Below are 25755 nucleotides of genomic sequence, written 5' to 3' on the forward strand. Positions count from 1 at the left end.
TAGATGGCTGATTTTTTTTGTTCAGTTAATATGTAGCTATATGGAAGAAAATTGTGAACTATCTCTGGTTAGTTATTCTTTTATATTAATTATACAAATTGGTTGTATAATATTGTTTCTAGTAGAAAAACTAAAGCACCTGAAATATATAGCAACTCTCTAAGAAGAATGCATATTAGTGTGCATCATTCATATGCAAGTAAAAAAGAGGTACATTTTCATGAATAATATAACAAATCTCTAGCCGCGCATCCGTGTTCAATAACATGCACAGTACCAAATAGCTGTAAAGGAGTTTCAAGTACTATTCCTTCTTTGCACGTGACTGACACCCACTTATATATATACTTACCTTGACTACACATTAACGTTATATACGTAAACATATTCACATGTAACTTATATATGTTGTTACTACCCTGAGAGAAACCTAAAACTCTATTGATTATTTCATAAATTCTATACTTAATTATATCTGATACTTAGTGCTTGATGATGAATTGAATCGTCCATCTATCGAATCGAATTGAAGTGCTAAGACGAATTGAAGAATTCAGGGAATCCAACAATGAGACTGCATGCCGGCGTTCGCCGAGAAGCTGTCGAGAGAGGAAGCACTGGCAGCCGACGTCGACGACGACCCCGCCAGGATGGCTTCCATGAAGTCCATCACTGGAGCCATAGCCGGTTCGGGCATGAAATCGCCAGCGGCACACTTGTTGGGTTCAAGAAACACCGCCGGGATCAGGCTCCGCGCCATGGCGCCTTCCTGTTGTGGCACGACATCGGCAGCTGGTGGTGGCTTGCACTGGCTCGCGTAGCCGCCGCCGTCCTCCGGCGGCGGGTAAGAGTCCGCCGCGCGGCACTGCTTGACGAACTCCCCGTCGACGGCGGCGTACTGGAGATCGCCGCCGCCCCCATGGATGCCGCCGTGGCCGGGGAGGAAGAGCGGCTGGGAGCCGAAATCCGACCACGCCGCGGGGTTGTTGTGCAGCATAGGAGGAGGAGACTGCGTGACGCCCACCGCTGCTTGAGCTGACGCGCTGTCCGCCGCCCCGTTCAGCGGCGCGCATCCGGCGGCCGCGAGGCCCTGCACTGCAGCTCCATCCAGAATGTTGTAGTACAGGTCTGCAGCTAGCAATGCAGTGAAACCATGTTAGGATTAGAATCGTGCTCCATCCGCCACATGCTCGATTTGTGTCAGTCAGTCTGTGTTTCTTCAGAAAAACATCGGTGTCGTCGGTTTGTCAGATTAATTAGCTTGTTCTGTCCAAAGGGAGAAAGTCGTGTTTTTTTCACACTATATACTCCTAGTAGATCGTAAAAGACGAAACAGTAAATAGAAGCCAAAGAATTTGACACCACAGTCAAGATACAAAGCGAAGGGACGAAGCAAGATGATGGGAGAGGAACTGTAAAACGTACTGCCACACACAGAGGATTTCCCTGCGTGGGACGGAATGGACGTGCTGTTATTTACCGGGGTGGAGGCTGCCCACAGCCTGTGAGATGAGCTTCTTCTTGATGGTGGAGTTCCAGAAGTTCTTCACCTCGTTGTCGGTTCTACCAGGCAGGTGCTTGGCGATCTGGGCCCACCTGTGTTGCAGCGGCACACATTTAGCTATCTGCATTTTCCATTTGCGTCCCTTTCCTTTGTCCCAAGCAAGTTAATTAATGCGACATATATATAATGTGCATTACTCGTATATGGGCAGTTGCATTGCATGGACAGATAAAGGAAGTGCGTCGTGCAGGGAAAGCACAGCAGCAGGTTCACATGTATGCAGATCGATCGAGTTGATTTGCGTGGTAGCCGGCCTGTAGGGCCGGCCGGCGCCATGCTAAAGAAAAGGATTACCTGTTGCCAAGCACCCTGTGGAGCTCGACGATGAGGGCCTCCTCCTGCTGCGAGAAGCTTCCCCTCTTGAGGTCCGGCCTCAGGTAGTTGATCCACCTCAGCCTGCAGCTCTTGCCGCACCGCTGCAGCCCTGCATGAGTGCGAGCACGCAGAGAATCAAGTGAGAAGCACACTCCAATTAAACTAAAGCTATAAGAGTGGACGATCGAAAGAGTACGTGCATCAACCATTGAACTGAACTGCGTGATTTTCATCCGCTGCTAATTACGGAGTATGAATGAATTATGAAACTAATTAACACCGTACCACACAAATGTGAAATGTGTCTGCACATGTGCACCTGCTTGTCTGGGGACTGAGCTCCAGCAGCCATGGCCGTGCGTGGTGATGTACTTGATGAGCTTCTCGTCCTCCTCCGGCGACCACAGGCCCCGCCGGACCTTCTGCTTGTTGCAGCAGGAGTGGTGCCCCATGGTATGGTATCTCTCCCAGCCCGCGCGGCCCTGCGGCCTTCGCGCTGAAGGCTACCTCTTCTCACGCACCGGCCTGCACTGCACACAGGAACTGAACGAAAACGAACTGGAGTGGCAGATGGAACCGCTTGAGCTTTTTAGTGTGGCGCATGGTTGTTAATAAAGAAGACGAGGGCGCCGGAAGGCGAGCAGTAGTACTGCTACTGCAGCATGCCAAATGCATCCATGCACGCAGTGGCATGCATCCCACCAGGCCGGCCGGGGCAGGCAGGGTAAAAGCGTGGGCAGGAAAAGTCGGCCCAAACCTGTGCATGCAGTTGGAGCCCTAAGCTTAGCTATAAATTAAACCTAGGCGTGTGAGCAGGCATGTTACGCAGCCGCTCTAGGTTGCCTCAAATGTGAGTGGCTCAACCGAGGGCTTCATGGCTAAGGGAGGAGGGGAGGCCGGTGGCCGGAGGGCACTCCGGTAATTATTAACCTCGCGCCGCGGCGTTTGTATTATTGGGACAAGACTTGTGGGACGGGGCTCAGCACCGATGCCTGGTTAGTTTTAGGAAACGTACCCGCCCAATCCTGTATTCCTGTGCTGGGCGTGAGAGAGAGAGAGAGAGAGAGAGAGGGAGGCCGCGCGCGCATCGCATCTGATGCCTGCTATGTGCATGCATGCGCGCGCGCGGTGTGCGGGCGCTTTGCATGCGTGCGGGCGTGAGAAATTTCACTGCTTTATTATTACCGGCACTGCCGCTTAACTGCTGCTACCTGCATTGCATTGCAATGCAGCTTCCTTCTTCAAACTATGTACTAGTAGTACATGGCAGTGCAGCTACCATTTAGACTAGTATCAATTCGTAGAGCTAATGGTCACCGATCGATGTGTGCGTTCTCATCTGTCGCGTCTGTGTATTTGGATTCCATGGAGAGCCCTAGATAGTGCAGATGCTTTACCACATTTATTGCTCTTACTTATAGGAAGGACTTTCTATGGGCCGGGCGCGGGAGCACCCTCTCTCCACCACCGCAGCCGTCCGATCATACTGATCTGCATCACCAAGATCAGATGACTCTGGGAATAAGTACATATATACGTATATCCACGTATGTAGTATGTGTCCTGTAGAAAAATGTTTCTTAATTACGTACCGACCTGTAGATTATGATGTTTTACATATTGCGTATGAAAATTATCATATATGCACGTACGTTCCACACTCGTTCCCTTTTGTTGACAAAAGAGACCACGTTTTCCGGTGACGTACTAGCTATAGTATTGCCGGAGACAAAAACAAGAAACAATAACTGCAATGGCCATACATATATGCACGTACCGACGTACGTATCCGAGAGGACCTAATCGGGTAGCTTCCTCAAAAAGATTGTGTGTAGCAATTAAGTCGAGTAAGTAGGTGGCCTTCCGTACATATTCAGCAAAGTTTCGTGGAAAATAGTTAAGGATTAAACGCAAAGTATATATATATATACATATATGGAAGACGAGAATGCTCCTCCGTAGTTGATCTTATTGATGTCATGTTCACAGCCAGCTGGTCCCTAGCGTGACACGACATAAAAACATATACAAATCTGGTGATACAACTTCATGACGATGCTAATTAATCTCATCCCTCAGCGTGCCATAACGCTTGACTGACTCGAACACTCAACCCCTACCAAATCAAACGATTGATTGACGCATCAGAGGGAAATATGCATGGGCCGGCTGGAGGGGGTGGTTTTTTCCTGACCGGACAGGAGGCCGGAACACCCTACCGAGCACCGGGCGGGCCTGCAACAACGGACGCGCACACATGCTCTCGCATGCATGCATGCATGGGCCATGAGCAGACTTTTCTGTGTAGGAAACGCGACAGCACGCGGAACGTAGCATTTTTGCCGCAGTGTACGTTGATCTCCCCGGATCACCCCAGCGAGGCGTGCACCACACGTCCCCAATTCCCATCGGGGGTCTCATGTGCACGTCCCTCGCGCGCAATCAATGCGCCGGGCCCGCGCGACATGTCATGCAAGTACGCGTACCATCGACCACTGCTCCTTCCACTGCATGCCGCGATCGGAAAGGGCCGGGAGAACAATCCTCCTGTGTTACGTAGTACGTCCTTGCAGCTAGCCCGGCCCGGCCCGGCCCGTACTTGCATGTGTGCCATGTCCTATTTTCCGATACAAAAAAAAAACTACTGTATATGCCAAAGAGAAACAAAACAAAACAAAAGGCGTAGCGAGAAAACAGAAAGCTGTACTAACACTTTTCACGGAGCCTCGTGGCGAGAGTAGTAGTGAGCTAGCGCCAAACGACATCGATCGATCATGCATGGCACCGGCGATTCACGAGTTGCATTGCATAGCGATGATTTTCCTCCTGCCTACATCGAATATACTGTAAAATTTGGAGTAGTAGCTGTACCAGGGGCGAAGGCAGATTATGTGTAGGGGGTACAAATGCACCACCAAAAAAAATACAAAACAGTGAATTTTATTAAAATTTTACCATATATACATCATCTATTAGACTTGTGTATATATGCGCCCATAAGACAAGTAAATCATTCTCTAATTTGCTCTAACTTCGTCATTTGAATTGTACATGTGTGGCCATGCAGAGCCGCAGAGGCAGGCAGCGCGGCAGGAAAAAAATTGAATGGACCCTAGGTCCATAGCAGGTCTTGTGAGCGCCCCCATGGATTGCTGCCACGTGGTGAAAACATAAATCCGACGTCTAACTGCGCATATAGGAGAGGATGCTGCGGTGGAGCCATGCTAACCACTTGAACGGAGAAGCCGCAAGCAGAAGAAAAGCCTGGGTGGAGCCGTTGGATATTTTGTCTGCGCCACGTGGCAGCTATCCATGGGAGGAGCTCATTGGACCTGCTATGGACCCAGGGTCCATCCAATTTTTTTTCCGCACGGCAACACCTCATCATGCATTCCGCGTCTCTCTCTAGTCTCTACTCTCTACACTTGGCGCTCGTCCTCCTCTCTGCTTTCTCCTCTCACGCGCGTCCGTGCGTCAAAGACGAAGCGATGTCTCAAGGGCAAGCCTCCCATCACATGCATGCACCGATCCTTCTTGCCTGTCAGCCTCTGTCTCCCTGTGTCGTGTCGTGTGTGTACATGCATGTACTCTCTCTCTCTCTCTCTCTCTCTCTCTCTCTCTCTCTCTCTCTCTCTCTCAAGAAGGGTACTGTGCATGCTGCTTATTTGGTGGTTACTTATTAGTCTCTAATAGTATGTTTTATCGTGTGACTTGCGTTGGAAGCATGCAAAAAGAGCGAGAGACGGTAACTGTACGTCGTGTGCGACATGAACTTTGATACGAGCCACGTAGGCGAAGCTAGAGCCTAGAGCAGCTAGGTATAGATGCATATCCGGTACGTACTCATAGCGCTCCTCCATCGAGTGACAAACGTCCGGTCCTCAGAAACGGCAGTACGTAGAAACCGCTCCATGTGCAGAGAAAGTACCGTACGTACACCGGCGAACGTACGTAGGGCGCGGAGTTTTTGCTGCACTTGTAAGCGAAGCTATGAAATGAATGCTGATAGCTACAGTACTAGATATACGCCCAATACAAAACAAAATAGTAAAAGTGTACATACGCATGGGCCGGCATGAATATAACGTATGTAGCTGTATGTGCATGGCAGCATGCATGCATGGGTGTACATCTTCAAGGGTGTGATTCACTCTACCTCGAGTTCCACGTACGTACGTACAGCATCTATCATCTGTGCTCGTGTGTGTGTGTGTGTGTGCCGTGCGGTATGGGGAGCTGGCCATGCGTGCAGGAAAAAGTTGTTCAGTGCTGGGACTCACTCGAACAACTAACTACTCATATGCAACAAGTCAAGAAGGATCGATCGATCAGGCGCCGGAGTCAGTGGAGTTGATACCGAAAGATACCGCGCCGCGCCGCATAATTTCGTTTCCGCCGGCTGTCTATGGGGGCTAGCCTTCGCGGCAACTTTAACTTACCCCACGGAGGAAGTGCATGCAAAAAGGCGTCTTGACCGGTTCCTTTCGTTACGACTCTCAGAATGATAAAGCATGCATGCAATGCAGCGGGCTGGGCTTATCACGTACGGCCCTCCCTTCATTCATCATGCAATGCAACCTGCTGCAGGAATGTCTTTCAACCAGTGATTTCGCATCGAATCAGCCTCCACTCAAATCCAGGCGTGCATGCAACTGTGCTTTTGCGGATTTTAACTTCCTCACTCATGTGGTAGCAGTAGCACGGCGGTGAACCTTTTTGTGGGGAGCAGTGGATTACGGCTTCAACTAAGGCCCCGTTTATTTGTCTTGACTAAAGTTTAACTCCCGTCACATTAAATGTTTACATGTATAAAACATTAAATATAAATTATTTACGAAATTAAAAACATAGCTAAAGAGTAATTTGTGAGATAAATCTTTTAATATAATTGGACACTAATTGCCAAATAAAATAAAAAACTATATTATCTGTTAAACTTTAACACCTTTAACCAAACAACACATAACTCTCGACCACACATAACTCTCGACTTGTGGAGTAGTCTCGCTCGTCCTGTCAGCCGCGGCCGGGGGAGACGTACGTGCCCGGCCGCCCGGCCCCGGCGACCTCTACTACCTGCTCAGCGCATGATCTGATAGTGGTCCTAATAAATCCTGCTGGTCTCTGGAGACACACATGGACGACGTATAGGCGATCGAGTTGGCTAATCCGCGAAACCTTCGCCGCGGCTCCGTGCCAACCTCACCCGCTAGCCTCGCCGTCGGCCGGTCGGTTACGCGCCGGCCAAAAGCCAAAAGAAACTCGCAGAAAATGCGATGGATCGAGTCGTTTTCCGCCCGCCAAGTTTTCCCGATCGGTTGACCATCCGAGAGCGGCACGGTGGGTGGATCGCGCCATCTCCCGTGCGCCCGTGCGCGGACGTCGCTTTTGAGGGACCCAGGGACGTCGTCGCTGCCGTTAGCCGGCTACCCGGCGCCGGGAACAGGACAAGCCGAATCCCCTTGCCGATACCGCCGCTCGCGTCGCCATGCGGATCGCCATCTTATCTGTTTTTACCGCTCATAATCTGTTTACCGTAAAAATATAGTATACTACAGCTTATAATATGATTATACAGATATCATTATATAGTCAAAATCAGTGTCAACCTAGGATTTTGTGAAGACGAGAAGGCCAAATTTTCTAGCCTAGTAGTAACGAAAAAACAAGAACGTACGTACTGCACCATAATCTATATAGGAAAGTAGCTTTTTTTGGAAGCTATATAGAAGAATAGTTATTGTGTGTCACATATAGTAAAAAAATGCTATTTTAAAAGAAAATTTTCAAATCGATAATTTCTTCATTGACTCATGAAATACGTAGGAACTCGAGGGAAATACGTACATCTTGGTCCTCTTCATCATGTACCCTGCTCCCTGCACTTGGGCTTTTGCGGCCGCGTGCCTGTGCGGGCGGCGCCACTATGCCGCGGCCGGGGCACGGGGCCGGGCTCTCCAGCAATCGACAAAGGATTAGGATTCGGGAGTCTCAAGTCTTGGACTGGCGGACGCTAGGCGGGGGCATGCAGACGACGGTCGGCGGGTGACGACTGACGACACGGCCGAGCACGGCGGCAAGCGATGGTGTGGACGCAGATCGAGCCGAGCGCGGGCTAGCGACTGCACAAACATAGCGCGCGTCGTCATTGAGTTCGGCGGCCTTCCTGTTTTCGCTACGCACGTCCGGGGTCTCGATCTCTCGCGCGCGCATCACCATCGCTGCACCAACGCAGCCGTGTTTCGGCGTAGCGCGGCCGCCGCTACGAGCCTCGATCGTGCCCCCGTGAAAGCGCCCTGCGACCACATCCTGACATCCAGACATGCGGACCGCGAACAGCACCAGGCAGGCCGGCGGCACCCGCGATGAGAGATCTACCCGTGCGGCGTGCTGTCCCGATTTCCCGAACAAACCTTTGTTCTCAGGGCGGAACAGGCGCCCGTTTGGTGTGTTGCCACTGGCAAAGCCCCCCGCCACGGCCCAGCCGCCGACGCGCTTCCCGAACCTGATGCGACATGCACGCTGAAATAATAGCTTGTGGTGGTTGTTGGCCCGTGCGAGGGGGAGAGGCCCTGGTAACAAGAGGGCGACTCATTTTCTGGGCCGATTTTGGTTTCTTTCGTTGTTACGGGCCCAAAAAACAGTTTTTCGGATATTGGGGCCTGGGCTATACTTGGTTTGTTTTCATACGGCCAGGAGCACATGACATGTACACATCACAGTGTTGAACTGTTTGATGACAACACACGTGACAGCAGCTTGCAGCTGAGAGCCTGAGAGCAACCGGGCCATCGAATGTCGGGAACATGGAGAGTTATAGAACCATGCATATGCACTGACAAGGGCACGTACATATATACCGCATGCATGTAACAAAGAAAACAGCAGGAAATTCATGCACAATGGGAGCACAGCAGAACACGGCCGGCGAGAAACGCAAACAGTAGGCTCCGGTCACATCGCACCACGGACACAACCGATCGACGACGACGTACGAACATGTGCTGTGCCAGTCGTGCATCGATCGATCGTTCACTGCAGCATGTGCACCTCGTCGGGGGTGAGCGGCTCCGTCTCGCAGACCGAAATGCCCTCGTTGGGCAGCTTGGGGAAGCCCTTGAGCGTGCAGGCCTCCTCGCAGCTCTTGGTACAGGCATTCTCCCGGCACTTGCCCGCGCACTGGCGCATGCTCGGGATCACCGTCCGCATGCACAGCTTCATGCACTCGCAGATGCAGTTCTGCCCGGCCTCCGCGCGCGGCGCCAGCGCCAGCGCCACCACGGCGAGCACCATCATCGCCGCCGCCGCCGCCCTCGCCATGTCGGCCCCCGCGCGCGTTTTTCCTCGGGCAATAATTCCCGACGACGTGCGTACGCAGACGCACGCACGCGGCTCCCGGCCCCGGCCTGCAGGTAAGAGGTCTCGGCGTTGGCTTTCAAGGGACGATGTGATGTGTGCATGCGAGATGTCTTCTCTCTCTCGGATCCGTGGACAGCTAGGTTCCACTGTTTAATTGCCTATAGTTGCACCGGTCGGCCTTGAAACCAGGCACCCGTTGGTTAATCACGGGAATCCCTAATAATAGCTTGTGTTTCTGGGGTAAAAATGATGAAATACCGTACGCACGGTGCGATCACTGTAGCAATCTTCGTAATGCTCCTGCTAGAGCACAGTATTAGTTCTCAGCTGCTGTGTACCGTGAGAGGAGTACAGGCTGCAGTACAGACATAATAATGTTGGCCAAGTCTCATTATTGCACGTGGCACCAGCAGCTTGAGGCCGGGTGAAAAAAAGAGAACATGAGGGCTGGACCATCCACAGGCTTCTGCTGACACGATAGCTAGCTGCCAGGAAAAAAAAAAGTAAAATGGTTGCAATGGAACGTTTGAATGGTAAAGTTTTGTCAAATCTCATCAGTTCAGCATGTAACTGTCATCAAGCGCTACGGCATCTTTACGCGCGCGTTAACTTGACACCTTTTGATGCCATGGCACCCTTTTTACCGCGAACAGTGCTCCTGTACAAATCAACAGAACCGCGTGGGCGTGGATTAGGTCCGGGACCGGGCGTGCCTGCCTGGCCAAGGCCAAAGGCCGCCGCCCGTGCATGCATGGTCCTGGTCCTGCTGGGGCGGCCGGCTCGACGGCATTGATTGAAACGCGCCAACGTCGCGCCCGACGCGAACGCGATCCACAGTCTAGCGCCCGCGCTGCCCTGCGGGCCGCCACTCGGACCAAGCCTTTTTTAAAAAGAAAAAAATCGTCGCGCGCGGCACGCAGGTCTGCGGTGTGTATCGGACACCTCCAATCTTTCGGCACATGCATTAAGCATTAAAAAGGTGTCGAGGACTGCTCTACAAACTCCATCATAGAGCAGCTCCACACAAAACTGAAGTTTGTGGAGTAGCTCTTTAGGTGCTCCCATAACTTCACATTTTTTTCTCGAACTGAGTGCGTGGAGCTGAAACCGTTTGGCTAAAAAACGTAGGGTGGAGTAAAAAACGTGGAGCAGAGCAGTCCCAAACACCCCCTAAATATAAACAAAAATAAAATGTAATTGCACTGTTTATCTGTAAATCGCGAAACGAATCTTTTAATCCTAGTTAGTCTATGATTGAACAATATTTGACACAAACAAACGAAGATAGCAAAATCCAAAATCTTTTGACCATCTAAAGAAGCCACAGTTGCCGCGTCGTCGATCCGTTCGTCCGGACTGCCGCCTGTCGCGCGGCAGCGGCCAGCGCGCGCGAGGACCGGCCCCGGTCTAGCGGTCTCACATGAGGTCTGAAAAAGGGGTCACATGGCGCTGCCCTGGGCCGGCGCGACCACCGCCGTGACGTGCACATCCATCGGCTGGCCTCCGAATCCCAATTATGCGATCCGCACGTACAGTACAACCGATCGTCCGGTACATTACATGCGTCATGCGTGCGCCCCCACTCAGACCACGTACTACTCCATTATTCTGCCATCCAGCGTACTTATTACTTCAATTCAATTAGTTTGACGAACGAATACGCAAATGTATTTTTCGAGAGGATCGACGCTGTGTATCAACGTTGCCGTGTCTTGCCGACGAACGGTAGCTAGCCCCACTCGCGCGCAGAGTGTCGTAAATGCTGGAACGGGGACAATTCTTTAACATATTTGTAAATGCTAGTTAAATTTGGTCTCAAGACTTTTGTGCATGCCCACAGCTAGCACCATGTCCCTACCTACACATGGATATTTTTTTTTTGTTTTTTGTTTTGCTTTTCTCCAACTATTTTGAGCATGGATTTCACGGTTTGTAAATTGCATTTTTTTCAGTCTTGATATGAATTCCCCTGAACGTGAGGTGCCGCAAGTTCTACCGGTCACCCTGTTTCAGATTATAATTCAGTAATGTACTACATCGCCTTGTTCGGTCAAACTTTTCTAATTTAAATAAGTAAAAATACACCAATAAGCAAAAAAGCTTAGTCAACCAAACCGACACTGCAATTTAGATCGGCTGGTAAAAAGTTGTTTCCACATATAAAAAAAGCGAAGACTCTGTGTCTACATCGGTCAAAGAAAGGCTATCTCTCTAGTTTCAAAAAAAAGAAAAAGAAAAAAAGGGCTCTCTAGCTAAGTGTGTCCTTTATTACTAGCTATTTGGCTACCTATTCTGATGTGGATATAGAAAAAGAAGAAGTAGGAGGAGTCACTAGCGATAAATAAAAAACTTATATTTTGCACATAGTCTAAGAATCTGAGAAAGAAACATATTAGCCCAATATATATATAATAGTCTTTATATTTGTCTCTCATCTCCACGTCAGCTAGCTAAGCTAAGCGCCATCGCGAACGCCCTAATGTCAAAGTTAACAAATCATGGGATACCTTCAGTGACAGTAGTCCTAGTACCTCTACTGATAGTGGTTTAGGTTAAGTTCCAAATGGACGTGTTTAATCATCAAATGACGATACAACCACATTTGGCTGAATCTGTACTCGACATTTCCCCAAATCTGTGCAGGTCAGAAAAAAGGAGCCTCACCCTACACGTAAAGCGGGCCCGGCCTTGAAATCCATAAAGAACGCGCGCCCAGCCCATTTGGCTATTTCAGTCCATTTCCACCTCCCTCCCCCTACCCCGTCACCACCGCCGCTTCCTTTCTTCCTTCGTCCGTACACCTCTCTCTCTCTCTCCCTCTTGGCCTCTTCTCCTCTTCGCCTCTTCCTTCCCCCACGCCATCCCCGGGACAAGGCGGCAAATAACCTCTCTCCCGGCGACGAGGCCGATGGAGTCGACCTCCGGCGAGGACGCTCCGAAGCGCAACCCGCTCCCGGCCGCGCTCGTCTCCAACCTCCAGTCCGTGCTCGCCGCACGCCGCCCGCCCGGGGCCGAGGTCAGCACTGAGGCGTCGGCTCCGGAGGCGGAGGCTTCCGATGTACCCGCGGGAGATGGGGCGCCGGCGAGGCCCATCGTGCTGCTGACCTGTGCCGGGGGGATCCGGTCCGCGGGTCTCGCGGCGCTCGTCGACGCCCTCGTTGCCAGCGGCCGCTGCGATGTCCACGTGTGTGCCCCCGAATCGTACGTGCTGCAATCCGAGGACCCCAGACGTCTTAATTTCCCGTTACATTGCTCTCGTGATCGCAAAGTATTGTTTGCTTCCTTTGGATTTGTTGGGAGATTAAGTAGTCCCGATTTGGGACGCCCTGTTTGCTGCCATTATTATAGTGATTTTGTTGCCATTTGCCTGTGATTGGGGAGCTGAACTGATTTGGGAGCCTTTGTTTATTTGAAGGGACAAGCCAGCCTGTGGCCACTCAATTACCATCCGTGAAACCATCACCGCGACATCCGTGGATTTCACAGGTGCTAAAGCTTTTGAGATATCAGGTGAGGGCCATTCGTCCATTCGATTCTGCACAATTTAGGTCACGCATTCCTGAGCCCGGTGATCCCATTATTTTATCTTTGCTGACTTTGATTGTTGCAAACTTAGGCACGCCGGTTGACTGTGTCTCGTTGGCCTTATCTGGGAGGCTGTTTCCTTGGTCGTCTCCTGCTTTGGTACCGTGCTTGTTTATTCTTTCGGAATTGGATTTCCAAACTACTATCTTCTTTGTAGTTTAAAAAATAAGAACTTAAATTTGTTTATACAGGTGATCAGTGGTATCAACACAGGACTAAATTGTGGATATGAGATGTATGCTCTTATTTCAGAAATGGTCTATTTACTGTCCATTTTCTATTTTATTATTGATTCATTTCAGAACTCTATAGGTTCCATTCTTCTGCCATTGCTGCTGCAAGGGAAGCCTTAGTGTATGGGGTGCCTTCAATTGCAATCTCATTGAATTGGTGAGATGCTCCTACCTGTATTGAATTTGTATTTCAAATTTTCTACATCATTAATGTGATTGGTCCATGACAATAACAATACGTGATGGGTGTATGTGACTAGGAAGAAGGATGAAACCAAAGACAGTGACTTCAAGGATGCAGCTCAGGCCTGTTTACCATTGATAAATGCTGCCTTGGATGACATTGTGAAAGGAACTTTCCTCAGAGGATGCCTACTGAATATTGGAATTCCAAGTGCACCATCTGCAAATAAGGTCATTTTCTCAATGATACTCTGAATCTTAAACTCCACTTTAGGGCTCCTTTGGATCAACCATTCCACTAGTGGATTGGAGGGGATTGAGGGGGAATGGTTACACCAAAGCTCTAGGATTACGTGGACTCATTTGCTTCTTGTACTTTGGTACTTAGTGAAAATCATATCTTGGGCCCACCATTGTGACCAGCTAGAGCAATAAGTTGCAGTTATAAGATCAGCTAAGCATCATATACTGCTTCAATTTCCTCACTATTACTTAGGACTTGCCTCACTTGTTATATCGACTTAATACATCATAATAATCATGTGGATCTATCTGACATCTTGGCTCTGAACTTCCTTGAGTACCATATTGCCATGTATGCTGTAGCCTATTGCGGCACTGTCTCAATTTGTGTCCCAGTGGGTTAACTGCTGCTTTCATCCATTATAAGTTCATAGCTTGACTTTGACTGCTGAGCTGTACAGAATGCTAAGCCCTGTAGGCATTACCTTAGCAGTTCATCCACATGCGCACCAATATTCCTCAAGCTTTCTTCATAAGAATATGCTAATCATATGGTTTATTCAGTTATCTGCAAAGCATGTGAACCTCTTGCTAAGTAGAGGCCAGTTATGATCTGTGGACATAATGATAATGGTGAAGCACATCACTTGAATTTATCTCGAGTTGATTTGCATTCTTTTTTACAACTGTGATAGAAAAAAAAACTTGTAGCCCTGATGTTATTTTGGTTCTCCCTTTAAGTCTAATTACTGTTTAATTTTATATCTCTTCTGATGCCAGGGTTTCAAGTTGACCAAACAGAGTGGATACAGTCCTGCTCAAAGTTGGCAAGCTGTGTCAGCAAGCAGGCCCTCATCTGCTACTCACTTCATGGGCATGCATCAAAGCCTCGGTATTCAGCTGGCGCAGCTTGGGAAGGATGCATCTGCAGCAGTAAGATGATCTCTCTCTATTCCACGGAAATTTTTCATGTCCTGGCCAGCACATTATTAAACTGATTGTTGCCTTAATCTTTAGGGAGCTGCACGTAGAGTTAGTGCCCAACGAAAGACGGTTGAGGTTGAGTCTGTTGCAGCTTCTGGTAAACAAGAGATTCGAGAAGTAGTGAAGAAGTTATTCCGTGCTGAGGTGATTTACACTTTCTAGTCAATTCGACAATAGAAATTAATGACATTGTTGGTTGTTGTACAAACCTCTTAGTTGACTTGAGCTATTCTACTGTTATTTATATTTACGAGTCTAGAAAGAATACTGAGAATTGTTTTCTTCTCTTGTTACATAAAAAATGCAGTTTGTCGAGAAGCAACATGAAGGTTTAGATGAGGATATCGATTTGAGAGCTTTGGAGAATGGATTTGTGAGCTCCCATCTCCCTCCCTCCCTCTCTCTCTCTCTCTCTCTCTCTCTCTCTCTCTCTCTCTCTCTCTCTCAAATGGCTAAGTATTCACCTACTTTACTACCTACAGATATCTGTCACCCCTCTGAATGTTCATGGGCAAGTGGAGCCTGAAATGGGAGCCCCAGCTTCAGATTGGCTCTCTGCAGCTGTATCTCTAGATAAAGAAAAGGACGCTGCTCCAGCTGCAGCTGAGCAACAAGATGTTGCAGCTGAGGAAAAAGAAGCTCCTTAGCAGCCTAACAAACACGCAGACATGTACACACTCCGTAGGTGTCTTAGTTCCTGTGGCGACAGCGATCTTCTCTCTCTTGTTTACCAGTTTGGTTTGTTTAGTATTTTGCCCTCAATATTTGTTTGGTGCAATGTCTATTTTTTTGTTCATCTTCTCTACCGATTACTGGCTTCCTTGGCCGTGCAAATGATTTGATGCAGTGGCCCTACATTTTGGATGTAACAATGTAGGCTACGGCAATTACCAGATGAATACTGCCCATCCCCCACTATTTTTTTTTTCAGTGTGGTTTATTCTAGGAAGGTGTTGTATTCAGCATGGGATATGTGATTGATTTTGTCTTGCTCCCGTCTGAACTATGGGCACCAAATGTATTTTGACCGCTTGTAACCTGGAATGCAATTGCAGCCATTTAATGTGGTAGTGTCGTCTTGACTTCTGTAATTTTCCTTTTGCTATCAGGTCGGGGGGGTTTTTTATACTTGTGTCTGGACATACCTGAAATCACAAAATTTACCAGGCACAAGTTTTCGGGCCCATGTTGTAAGCTCATTTCGTTTGTGACTTTGCCAAAACTATCCATTTTTGTAACATTCGTAGTGACCAAAGAACCGTCTTTCGTTGTCTGACATTAACAAATAACAAGCCCAGCATTAGTGACAATATATGGGCAACGGATAAATGTGCAAAGGTTGCGGCCAATCAGGATGATTTTTTCCCCCCCATTGAACTAAAAAATGGTGACAGTGCGTGTACGAGCGCCCGATTTGCACATGCTGCAACGGCGAACGAAACCTGTTACGGTTCATGGCGAATCACAGCTGAAAACTCGCTGTACACCTCTTTTTTTCTAAATGCATCTATACAACTCTAGAACTGTACAAAATCTGTGTGAAGTCTTGTTTCAGCTTCCAAAGAAGTCGACGGGAGCAGTAGACAGCAGCATTCAGTTCTGCACTGCCGCCATTGCCAAGCCACCCAGACCCGGGGTAACTCCTCCATTGCCAAGCCACCCAGACCTGGGGTAACTCCCTCTCCCAGCTGAAGCTGGCACACTCATGTTTACCCCTTTCGCCATTTTCCACATACTATTTACGACAAGTATGAAATCTGGCTTGGAAGAAGATAATCCAATGTGTATTTCTTCGATGCACACATCATCATGAGCTGCTTGCAGGCTGACTATTCCGAATCAATCCTAAACTTTTGTAGCCCAACGTGTTCACTTGAGCTGCCAGTTGACAGGCCCCTCTCTTTGTTCAGTCCAGCTCTCCCTATTCTTAGAGGACCTGAACTTGAGTATCTTCGGAAAGAACCAGAGGCATCCATAGCATCATAACGCGCTGATGAAGTGAACAGCTCCGCTGATAGTGTTGGGTCAACGTCTATGTCCATACTTGCTCTACTCATAGCCTCAACATCTTGGATATGCAAATCTTGGCTAAAGCTTGTGGTTTCATTGAACTCGCTGCCTTCGTTGCATACCAACTTTAGAGCTTGAACAACTTCACCCATGAATGGGCGCTGATCCACCTCAGGCTGAACACACATTGAAGCAATGGCTGCTACTTTTGCGATGCTGTCAAATGGAATGCTGCTCCCAAGTGAAGGATCTATGATTGATTCCAGACCATCCCTGCTTGTCAGAAGAGAACCAGCCCATGCGACTAAGTTTTCCTGTCCAGCAGGTCTTAACATATCTACCGGTTTCCTCCCAGTAAGGAGCTCAAGAAGAACAACACCGTAGCTGTAAACATCACTCTTTACTAGAAGATGGCCAGTCATTGCATATTCAGGAGCAACATACCTAAAAGAAATTGACCATAAATTTGTAATATAAGTTGATGATATTGAATCAACTATTAAAAGTAGAATATAGTAAGTTCAGATTCAGCATACCCAAAAGTTCCCATAACACGAGTAGAAATATGCTCGTTTCCCTCACCCAAAGCTGTCCTTGCTAAGCCAAAGTCTGACACCTTTGGGGTGAAGTCATGTTCCAATAAGATGTTACTGGACTTGAAATCACGGTGTATGACACGTGGACTTGAATCTTCATGCAAATATGCAAGTGCACGTGCTGCACCAAGTGCAATTTTGAGCCTAGCGTCCCAATCAAACCGAGCAGCTCCCTTATCTGATCCTGATTAGAATCATAATAATATTCGATTTCAGATGTCCAAGAAAATATAGTGTACAAGCAAGCTAACCAAGAGTAGATTGAAGTCTTGAACATAGATACTACACAACCATGAACCATATCAAGAATTCTAATTCACTAGCTTGTATTTTGTTGGTATAAAGTATCAACAAATTGAAACAAGGCAATTCAAACTAGTACTGATAGATATGTGTGAGTAACAGTCATAACAGCTCTATTCCATTCCACTACAGAATATAATCTGCCTTTTCTTGTGTTAAGTGTTTGGCTCATCTACTGCACCTCTAGCCAATAAAATGACTAAATTAAGTGATGAAAGAGAAGTTATATGATGAAATGAAGAAAGTCTTAGAAAGTGAAGTTGCGGCAGAGAAGAAATTTTACCATGCAAGTGAGATTCCACACTGCCATTTGGAACAAGCTCATATACCAAACATCGGCTATGCCCCTCTGTGCATATACCTATCAGCTTAACCAAGTTCCTATGATGCAATCGGCTAAGCATCTCAACCTCAGCTAAAAACTCCCGGGTACCTTGCTGATCGTCCCGCTTTAAAACCTTGATAGCAACCCGTTCTCCATCCTCAAGAATACCTTCATAGACACGCCCAAAACCACCCTCACCAATAATTCTGGACTCATCAAATCCTAGTGTAGCTCTCTCCATCTCAACCAAGTTAAACGTTTTGGCAGATCCTTTATATGCCACCAAACTTGAGCTGAAGGATGGTGATACTGAAATAGGTCTGCTTTCTAGCCTGCTCCCCACCATTGCAGAACCAGGACCTGCATTTGCAATGCAATCATTGAAAGAGAGAGGGGGGGGGGGGGGGGGGCATCGTGATTAATGATTTGATAAAATTGTAACCGTAAGTCTTAAAATTTCTCAAAGATAGTCCAAGTACTTTACCAATGAAGCATGAAATTGAGTACTTAATCTTATATGCAAACATTTGTTTTTCGCTTTCTCAATGCCCTTGAAAGCTTAAAACAGGATAAACATATTAGTGCACTAATTTTCTGCACCTAAGCTAAGGAAAGTATGACCAGTGAACTCTGGTTGTTCTATATAATATACTACCTCTGGTCAACTTGTTATCTACAACATGATTTTATCAAACCTTAAAAAATTACAAACACAAATAATTATTACATTATTTAGTTTGGGAACGTGTAAGTTATATGTGTTGCTTTGTGTTCAAAATACTTGCAGAATCTCTTATATTTGAGGAATTTTAAAACTATATCCAAGAAGAAATTAGTGGTCAAATATACACATCGAAACCGTGAAAGTCAAATGTGTAAAGTATTTGTGACTGCAGGGAATAACTATTAAAGATGTAATACTACCTGCTGCCACATGGACATGATTCATGTATTCATAGAAAAAAAAAGGGGGTGGCAATTTATGTTTTTAGAAGAAAAGAGGCTCCCTAAGCTGCATTTTGCTGCCTTTTGAAGATGTCACACAATGGCACGGACTAAACAGTTAATGATAATCCACCAATAGAACTACCTGCAGGTTTTGTTGGCACAAGTGATGCTTCAGTTAAATGGCTGCGGTTCCTAAGCTTGAAATAAACCACCAGTGCAGCTCCAGCACATAAAATAAAAGCAAAAACACTTGATAGAATAATTATTATAATTATGCCCCTGCCTTTTCTTTCTCTATGATTTCCCACATCAGCAGCAAGCGGATGTAAACTTGGATCATTTACATTGCTAAGACCATTGTTCATGCTTGCTGCCGGTGGTGACGGAGGAAGACCTGCATGAGTAAATGATACGGTGCATATCACAACCATGCTTTGTAACGGAGAAAAGAGCAAAAAATGAACTAATGACCTGAATAACACAAAATGAATTGTGTTCCAAATCAAATACTGGAAGATCAGCAAGAAAGGTTGAAGAAGCTAAAATAATTAGAAAAATGATATTCAGTGGAACAACATGAAGTTGTGGAGAACTCTCACCTTGGTAAAGAACATATAATACGTCATACTTTCCAAAATGCACAGGGTTTATGATGACCTGCTTATTACAAAACCTTTCAAATACTAAAAATGCTGTCGCATTGTCAAACTTTGGTCCCAGTGGCACAAGATCAATAAAGACGACTGTCTTTTCAGGGTCGTCAGGTGCAGCATTTGCCCCCATAACACGAACTTGACTTTGATTCATGAACACTCCAGATGCAATATCTTGTGCAAGTTCAGGGACAAGTGTAAAGAACGTGTACAATGCTATACCAAAGCGAAGCTCGACTTTTATTGGCAACACGCAGAGGCATGTCATTCCTGGAGGACTATTTGTCAGAGGATCTGAGCAGGTGCAGTCTAGCAAAACCAAAACGAAGATGAATGGACCAAAGCTAAGCAATCAGTAGCTGATTTTTTGAATTTATGAACGCGAATGGCACAAAAGTATACTCAGCATACATGAATTTGTCGGTGGAGGTAGCAGCGATTGACTAGGCGCTGGTGCCAAAGCCTTGGGCTTTCTAAATGCAGGAGTCTCAGGTGAATGCGCAGGCGGTAGAGCTGATCCTGCATAGGTGTGATGGTAGCAATGGAAGCCTCAATTACTTCTGGCAAAACAAGATGTAATCCATTTTGATATAGTTTGGAAACTTATTTGAAGCATGTGTGACCAATATTTCAAACACATTAAAAAGTGCATAGTAGGGCAAGACAATAAGTCTTGATCAATTTTGTGGATTAAATGTTGAATCTCAATCATGTGCATGACTATTGTTGCAAATGTCTTTCACTTATTCATATACATGAGATGTCTCATAACTTTCATGTTTCAATGATCCATGTTGGCAGCATGCATGCTCAAACATAACCAAATTTCAACATGTTAGCATGGGCATGGCTGGAACGTTTTTTTGCAGCTAGAACAAGTGGCAATGTAATGAGAAAGAGAGAACCTGGAGAATATGATGGTAAATGGTATTGATTGGGATGACGTGGAGCATGAGCAGAATTTCCCTGTCCCTTTCCTTTTGACGGAGGCAAACGTACAGGTGCAGGTGCAGGGCTACCAGGATATCCATGGCTTGGTGCAGAAGTATTGTTACTTTTACGCAGAGCAGGATGAGGAGAACCTGCATCAAACATCACTTTGCTGAGATCAACATATAATTTTCATTAGTATTTTCAGTATGTACATACCTTTGTGGTGTCTATGATTTGCAGGTGGTAGATAGCTCGAATTTTCCTTTGGAGGTGCAGCAATGCCATGTCCTTTCCTGTGGATGATGGGAGACTTTGAGGGAGAAACAGCAGGTCCTGCACAACACTAACTTCATGAATCATCAACAATAGGTTCATAATGGGACTAGATGTGGTTGGTGCCTGGTAGTATACCTTTCACATACGAATTATTTGCAGGCAAGTGGTGATGCCTTCTCTTTATTGGTGCCACAACTGGAGGTCCATGAGTTTCTCCATGTGTATTATTCGCAGGCATGGAATGGTGATGACTAACATTTGAAGGTGCTGTAACTGGAGCTCCATGATCCTTGCCATGTTTAGCTGGATGAACTGATGTTTCTGGAGAAGCTGCTGGACCTGCACAATGTAGCAGAATAAATAGTATGTTGATCATACTCTAGAAGAAAAAACATACTGTACGAGTACTGCTTGAGAAACATACTTTGCATTCGTCGGCCAATTGCAGGCAATGGTGGTGAAGTCACTGATACTGGGGAACCAGCAGGTCAGACATCAGCACATTGTTGGAACTGACTCAGAAATGAGCCGATATAATTTTCATGAACTCTCAAACAAATATGGTACGCTTTTGCTATGTGGAAATTTTTAAAACACTAAATGCTTTGGGGGCCAGCAACCTGAACGTCATGCACCTTATCTGATCTGTGGGTGGAGCACTTTGTGATCGTGAAGGAAGTGAGCCTAACTATCATATTGTTACCAAGTCTTTTAAGTTTTAGGAGAAGGATGCCTTCTATATGTGCATAATGTGAAGAGGACGAAGGGACAGAGGATTTCCCTGGAGTGGCGAGGTGCAGCAACATGTGTACCATACTATGGATGGCAGGAGTGATTGGTGATGAAGAGACAGCAGATATTTGTACACCATCTGGATATTACTATTCCATTATCTAAAAAGATATTGTATATCATACGGTCGGAATGTGTAAATGCAAATGATAAAATCACAGCATGGCCTAGTTGAGTCCAGTACCATTTGAGTGTGAAGTTGAACTCTGTTGTGGGGGGTGGGGGTGGAATAGACGATGTATAGAAGGTGGAGCAACAGGAACCTTGTCTCTGTTCACATCAATTGGTTTAAAGATAGCTGGGTTTGCAAGGATGATTAGCCTCTCTTGAGGCTGTTCCCAAGGTGATATGCTGTGCATTAGTAAAGTTATTTGGAGGTCTGGCAACTGATACACCATCCTTATCTTGACTACAAGGGGGACTAATGGATGGAATAATTTCCTCCCTGCTATTCCAATTTTCAACAATTCCTTATTATGCAGTCAGTGACAAGTATAATTGGCCAGCTCCAGCCAGACCAAGCGATCAATACCTCCTAGTGGTGGCTTTCTTTGATTCAGAAATTCTGCAGGTGGTGAAGCAATAGATACTTTAGATGTCTCCTGGCTTGTTGGAGTAGGAGATGGTTGAGGATCTGCTTCCATGCAAATGATAGGTTGTGACAGATTCAGGTTACTAAGTATGAGAAACTCTGCCATTTCATTAGCTCATAATTTACGCCATGGTATATCCTTAGATCAAACAATCTTACAGTATTCAATAAGGAGTGAAGGAGCAGGTGGTGTTGATTGACTTCTGATAGAAGGAAGATATGGATAAGGTTGTCCCAGGTAAAATTTTAAAAAATGAAATTAGAGAATGTAAATACTGATCAACTGTGATGAACAGTTATGACATGTGCCAGAACTTATATAGTACTTACACCAGGGCATCTTTTGAAAAGAAGGTGCAGCAGTTGGAGTGTCAGCAGAAATTTTAGGATGAGGCGCATATGGTTGAACTGGAAGAGATGGCAAAGCAGCAGGCACTTGATGGAGATGAGGATTTGGAAGTTCATTGCCAGTTTGAAATGGGACATCTTGGCCTGTGAATAAAGTAAAAATAAGAAACCATACACAAACTGATTCTAAAGGTTAAGATGCAGACAGAGTCCAACAAACTCCTCAACAATTGGCTCTGGGTTCTGCATAGATGGGGACGTTTTTCTCTTTGGTTATTGATAAAAAATGGTCAAGACCACTAGGTTCCACTGCAGTCAGTACTGATTGTTTAGGTGGTGAAACAGTTTCACCTGTGGAAGGCAACTTATTAGAAGTGTGCAACCATTTCCAAGAAGATAAAAAAAGAGGAAAAATCATCCATTTTTCAGTCACAAAATAGAACTTCATGGTTGTCTGGTTGATTGGTGGGTTGCATATTGATCCTACCATTTATTAACATGCACAACAAATAGTAGTTCTTGCGGGTGGTTTTGTGGTTAATCCTAACCAAGAAACAATATGGAGGATTGTGTCTACCTCAGAAACACCCATCACGGTATATAGTAAAAGTGAAAATTGCAAAACATTAAGTATACAGTTTTGTAGTTACAGACCTAAGCGTTCGGGTCTTTGTTCTTGTACTTGTGATGGATGAAGTACATCATCCAAGTAATTTTGTGGATGCCAATTTGTTATGGATAGAAGAACCTTGCGAGCAACAGCAGGTGCATGAGATTGCTTCAATCCTTCAAAAAGAATAGGTGTCAAACAGAACGTTCAATGATTTTTACCAGCACACAAGTGGCATATGCTATTGAACGAACTTGTTTGTCTGCTAGTGGGACAGAGTAAAATTATCACAGTAGTTTTTTCACCTTTCTACCATCAAGAAAATGTCCGGGATTGAAGAACCTATGGTGAAAATAAGCTGACAGTGTACTTCGTAAACTATCACAACATAGTGCTAAACTAAAAGATATGATTAACTGAAGCAGTTATTGATGATTAGGTACTGCTAAACACTAATCTCGATGCTGGTTTGGGATAAAGAACTAGTGCTTATCTAAAATGTAGAGCCTCGTCTGTTGCCCCTCAAACACTACTGGTATGCCCTGCAATCATTGTAAACTACTAGTACGTAGTAATTTCATCCAAAGTTGCCATTGCGCACTGTCTTAGGTCTATAACAGAGTTAAGCCCTAACATTGCCATGTTCACTCGTCAAAATAAAATTAATAGGCATCCTACACGACGGATATCAAATCGATCATGCCAAATTTCAGGTGCATAAACTTCTTTTTAGTAACCAAGTAAACTTCAAGATCTGTATCTAGAATTTGAATTTAAGTGGATATTCTTCATCGTGGAAGCATGGGCCGTTTATGACCTTAGGACACACGACAAATCACAAACAGTACCACCTAGAATTAGTCTACCTTCCAAACAGATCAAAGGTTCGAATAAATTCAACTCTAAAGTGGAACACATGATTCAGCCATAAATTTAACTGTAAAAAAATGAGGGAAGTGCAAACTAGGTAACTCTCCACTCTCCTGTTTCGACAGCTCGGACCACCAAAATTAACTAAATAAGTCGTAAACTACATGAGCACCCAAGCACGCGTGATCCTGATAAAACTACCCACAGGAAAGAGGAAACCACCAAACTCCCCAAGACCAAACCCAGAGCCCAGAGGCGACTCGTACGTAGTACGTACCTCCAGCACCATGGATCACGAGCGTCGAGGCAACCAAGGCGGCGGCGAGGAGAGCACAGCCGCACAAACCTCCCCCTCCTGCTCCTCTTCCTCCTCCGCGCCGACCCATCCCACCGCCAGCTTGCCTCCTCCCCGCGCCACGGTCCAGAGGCAAACAAAACTCGGACCGACACCCGGGCTCCGATCACATCTCCGACACGCTGCACGCGCGGCGAGTTGCGCGAGCACGGAGGCGGCGCGAGTGGGTGGCGGTGCTGCTGGCCTGCTGCTGCTGGCTGCTGCTGCGGTGCGTGAGGACTGAGGAGGGAAAAGATTCGGGTCGGGGACTGGACCCAGTAAACAAAATGGGGCGGCCGGTGCGCGGGGTTAGCAGGCAGCAGAGCACGCGCGCACAAAGCCGACTAGCGACTAGCAGAGCACGCGGCTTCAAGTTTTCTAATCTGGGAGGCGCGGCGACGGCGAGGGACCTCCTCCAGGCACCGTCTCCCCCGCAGGCCGCAGCCCCGCCTTCTCTCTGGAGCTCTGCTGCGCGCTGACGGCTGGCGCACAGCGATTCGCCGTCCCCTTCCGTGATCAGGCGCGTGGTTTTTTTTTAAAAAAAAAAAGGTTTTCGACGAGATTTGCAGCGGCAAACGGCAGGCTGGACGGGCAGCGTTCGCCGTTCGGGGCGCGGGGACGTCGTGGAGTGGACGAGTGGTGGCTACAGCGGAGAGGGGTCAGGGGGAGGAGAGGTTTCTGGTTGTTTGGTTTGGGTTTGGCATGGCGTGCTGGGTTTTTGCTGTTCGGTGGTAGGGTCGCAATTGGTTAGGTGGGCGTGGAGACGGACGACGGGCAGCTGTGGCACTGCGCTGGACCGACGGATCCATGGTGGTGGACGCGTGGGTCTGCGTTTTGCAACTTTAGGGGGACAACAACAATCAGTGAGATTATGGACGGACCATTACTGTACGTCTGTACCTGTGTACCACCGGGGTAACATGTGCTTGGCAGCTTGAGTGTTTTATTAGATGATGATTTAGGGTCTATTTTGGGACGCATGAATTCCCCATAAGAGCCGGTTCAATTTTTTTATAATAATAAGAGCGTATGATTCACCAATTTCCCGCATTTTAAAGAGGACGTAGAATTTGTTTTAACAGTGGTCTCACTTGACAAAAATATTTCAAGTTAGAGGCGACCAAGTTCACATGAGGATTTAAATTTCTTAGGAACGAGCTAAACTCCAATACGATGAGGAGGAACCTTAATTTAAACAAACATAATCTAAATATTTGTAACGTACTATATGTCTAGATACATAATAAAAATTGTATATTCAGAAATGCCAAAACAATATATAAATAAGAACAGGGGGAGTATTTTCTAGACTTAACTTCGACAATAATTTACGAATCAAAGACCATACTTTTTGTCTTCCTTAGGCCAAGCAAAGGCAAGAAGTTATCTAGGAGACCGAACTCGAGCCAAAGAGCATCGTAGGCCAAGCTCAACCTTAGACAGGGGGGCACCAGGATGAATGCTCAAGTGTTGAAGGATAGGATGGCGACAATGGGACAACAAGATCGAGTGAACCAGAACTAGGAAGGTTGAGCTCTAATGAACTAGCATCGAGGACGACGTGCAAGGGTTGTTGGGCTCTACAGCCAAAGCTTGGATTCTGCCTAGCCTCCTCAATCTGCCAAGACAAGTGGAAAGGATTTGTAAGGGAGGGACAACGGCAAACACTAGCTTTGAGGCCTGCGGCGCACGGTAGAGA

The 25755-nt window shown here is 46.7% G+C and overlaps 3 protein-coding genes across 11 annotated transcripts; 1 reads left to right on the top strand and 2 right to left on the bottom strand.

The window, feature by feature from the left end:
• On the bottom strand, nucleotides 286-2619 carry LOC8069773 (myb-related protein 305). Its single transcript, XM_021457717.1, has 4 exons — nucleotides 2199-2619; nucleotides 1859-1988; nucleotides 1481-1596; nucleotides 286-1128 (listed from the first exon to the last, which is right to left on the bottom strand). The coding sequence occupies exons 1-4, from the start codon at nucleotides 2329-2331 to the stop codon at nucleotides 554-556; spliced, it is 954 nt and encodes a 317-aa protein (XP_021313392.1). The 5' UTR covers nucleotides 2332-2619; the 3' UTR covers nucleotides 286-553.
• Nucleotides 11978-15552, top strand: LOC8069775 (5'-nucleotidase SurE). The gene is made up of 10 exons (XM_002456191.2): nucleotides 11978-12439; nucleotides 12654-12748; nucleotides 12855-12922; nucleotides 13015-13058; nucleotides 13136-13213; nucleotides 13317-13470; nucleotides 14263-14415; nucleotides 14500-14610; nucleotides 14774-14839; nucleotides 14949-15552. The coding sequence occupies exons 1-10, from the start codon at nucleotides 12147-12149 to the stop codon at nucleotides 15111-15113; spliced, it is 1227 nt and encodes a 408-aa protein (XP_002456236.1). The 5' UTR covers nucleotides 11978-12146; the 3' UTR covers nucleotides 15114-15552.
• Nucleotides 15714-24747, bottom strand: LOC8059170 (receptor-like serine/threonine-protein kinase ALE2). Of its 9 annotated transcripts, none has more exons than XM_021457851.1 (14): nucleotides 24000-24747; nucleotides 22897-23028; nucleotides 22225-22386; nucleotides 21835-21936; nucleotides 20935-20982; nucleotides 20646-20849; nucleotides 20451-20567; nucleotides 20207-20383; nucleotides 19713-19820; nucleotides 19248-19610; nucleotides 18791-19042; nucleotides 17659-18060; nucleotides 17013-17250; nucleotides 15714-16920 (listed from the first exon to the last, which is right to left on the bottom strand). In XM_021457851.1, exons 1-14 carry the CDS (start codon nucleotides 24106-24108, stop codon nucleotides 16296-16298), a joined length of 3039 nt encoding a protein of 1012 aa, XP_021313526.1. In that variant the 5' UTR covers nucleotides 24109-24747; the 3' UTR covers nucleotides 15714-16295. The 9 variants fall into 9 exon arrangements, with proteins under 9 accessions (XP_021313526.1, XP_021313529.1, XP_021313524.1 ...); XM_021457854.1 differs by having other exon boundaries at nucleotides 17013-17256; nucleotides 18932-19042; nucleotides 24000-24746; XM_021457849.1 differs by having other exon boundaries at nucleotides 17013-17256; nucleotides 24000-24746.

This window comes from Sorghum bicolor, chromosome 3 (assembly GCF_000003195.3).
Source record: "Sorghum bicolor cultivar BTx623 chromosome 3, Sorghum_bicolor_NCBIv3, whole genome shotgun sequence".
Taxonomy (NCBI): domain Eukaryota; kingdom Viridiplantae; phylum Streptophyta; class Magnoliopsida; order Poales; family Poaceae; genus Sorghum; species Sorghum bicolor.

What these genes read in the sequence shown, in the direction of transcription:
- LOC8069775 (XM_002456191.2), top strand. Translation starts at nt 12,147, where the DNA reads ATGGAGTCGACCTCCGGCGAGGACGCTCCGAAGCGCAACCCGCTCCCG. An exon ending in CACGTGTGTGCCCCCGAATC is followed by an intron (nt 12,440 to 12,653) that starts GTACGTGCTGCA and finishes GTTTATTTGAAG; the next exon opens with GGACAAGCCAGCCTGTGGCC. An exon ending in CTAAATTGTGGATATGAGAT is followed by an intron (nt 13,059 to 13,135) that starts GTATGCTCTTAT and finishes AGAACTCTATAG; the next exon opens with GTTCCATTCTTCTGCCATTG.
- LOC8069773 (XM_021457717.1), bottom strand. Translation starts at nt 2,331, where the DNA reads ATGGGGCACCACTCCTGCTGCAACAAGCAGAAGGTCCGGCGGGGCCTG. An exon ending in CACAGGGTGCTTGGCAACAG is followed by an intron (nt 1,597 to 1,858) that starts GTAATCCTTTTC and finishes GCTGCAACACAG; the next exon opens with GTGGGCCCAGATCGCCAAGC. An exon ending in TGTGGGCAGCCTCCACCCCG is followed by an intron (nt 1,129 to 1,480) that starts GTAAATAACAGC and finishes TGCTAGCTGCAG; the next exon opens with ACCTGTACTACAACATTCTG.
- LOC8059170 (XM_021457849.1), bottom strand. Translation starts at nt 24,108, where the DNA reads ATGGGTCGGCGCGGAGGAGGAAGAGGAGCAGGAGGGGGAGGTTTGTGC. An exon ending in TTTACCATCATATTCTCCAG is followed by an intron (nt 19,821 to 20,206) that starts GTTCTCTCTTTC and finishes ACACCTATGCAG; the next exon opens with GATCAGCTCTACCGCCTGCG. An exon ending in TGTGGAATCTCACTTGCATG is followed by an intron (nt 17,257 to 17,658) that starts GTAAAATTTCTT and finishes GATTCTAATCAG; the next exon opens with GATCAGATAAGGGAGCTGCT.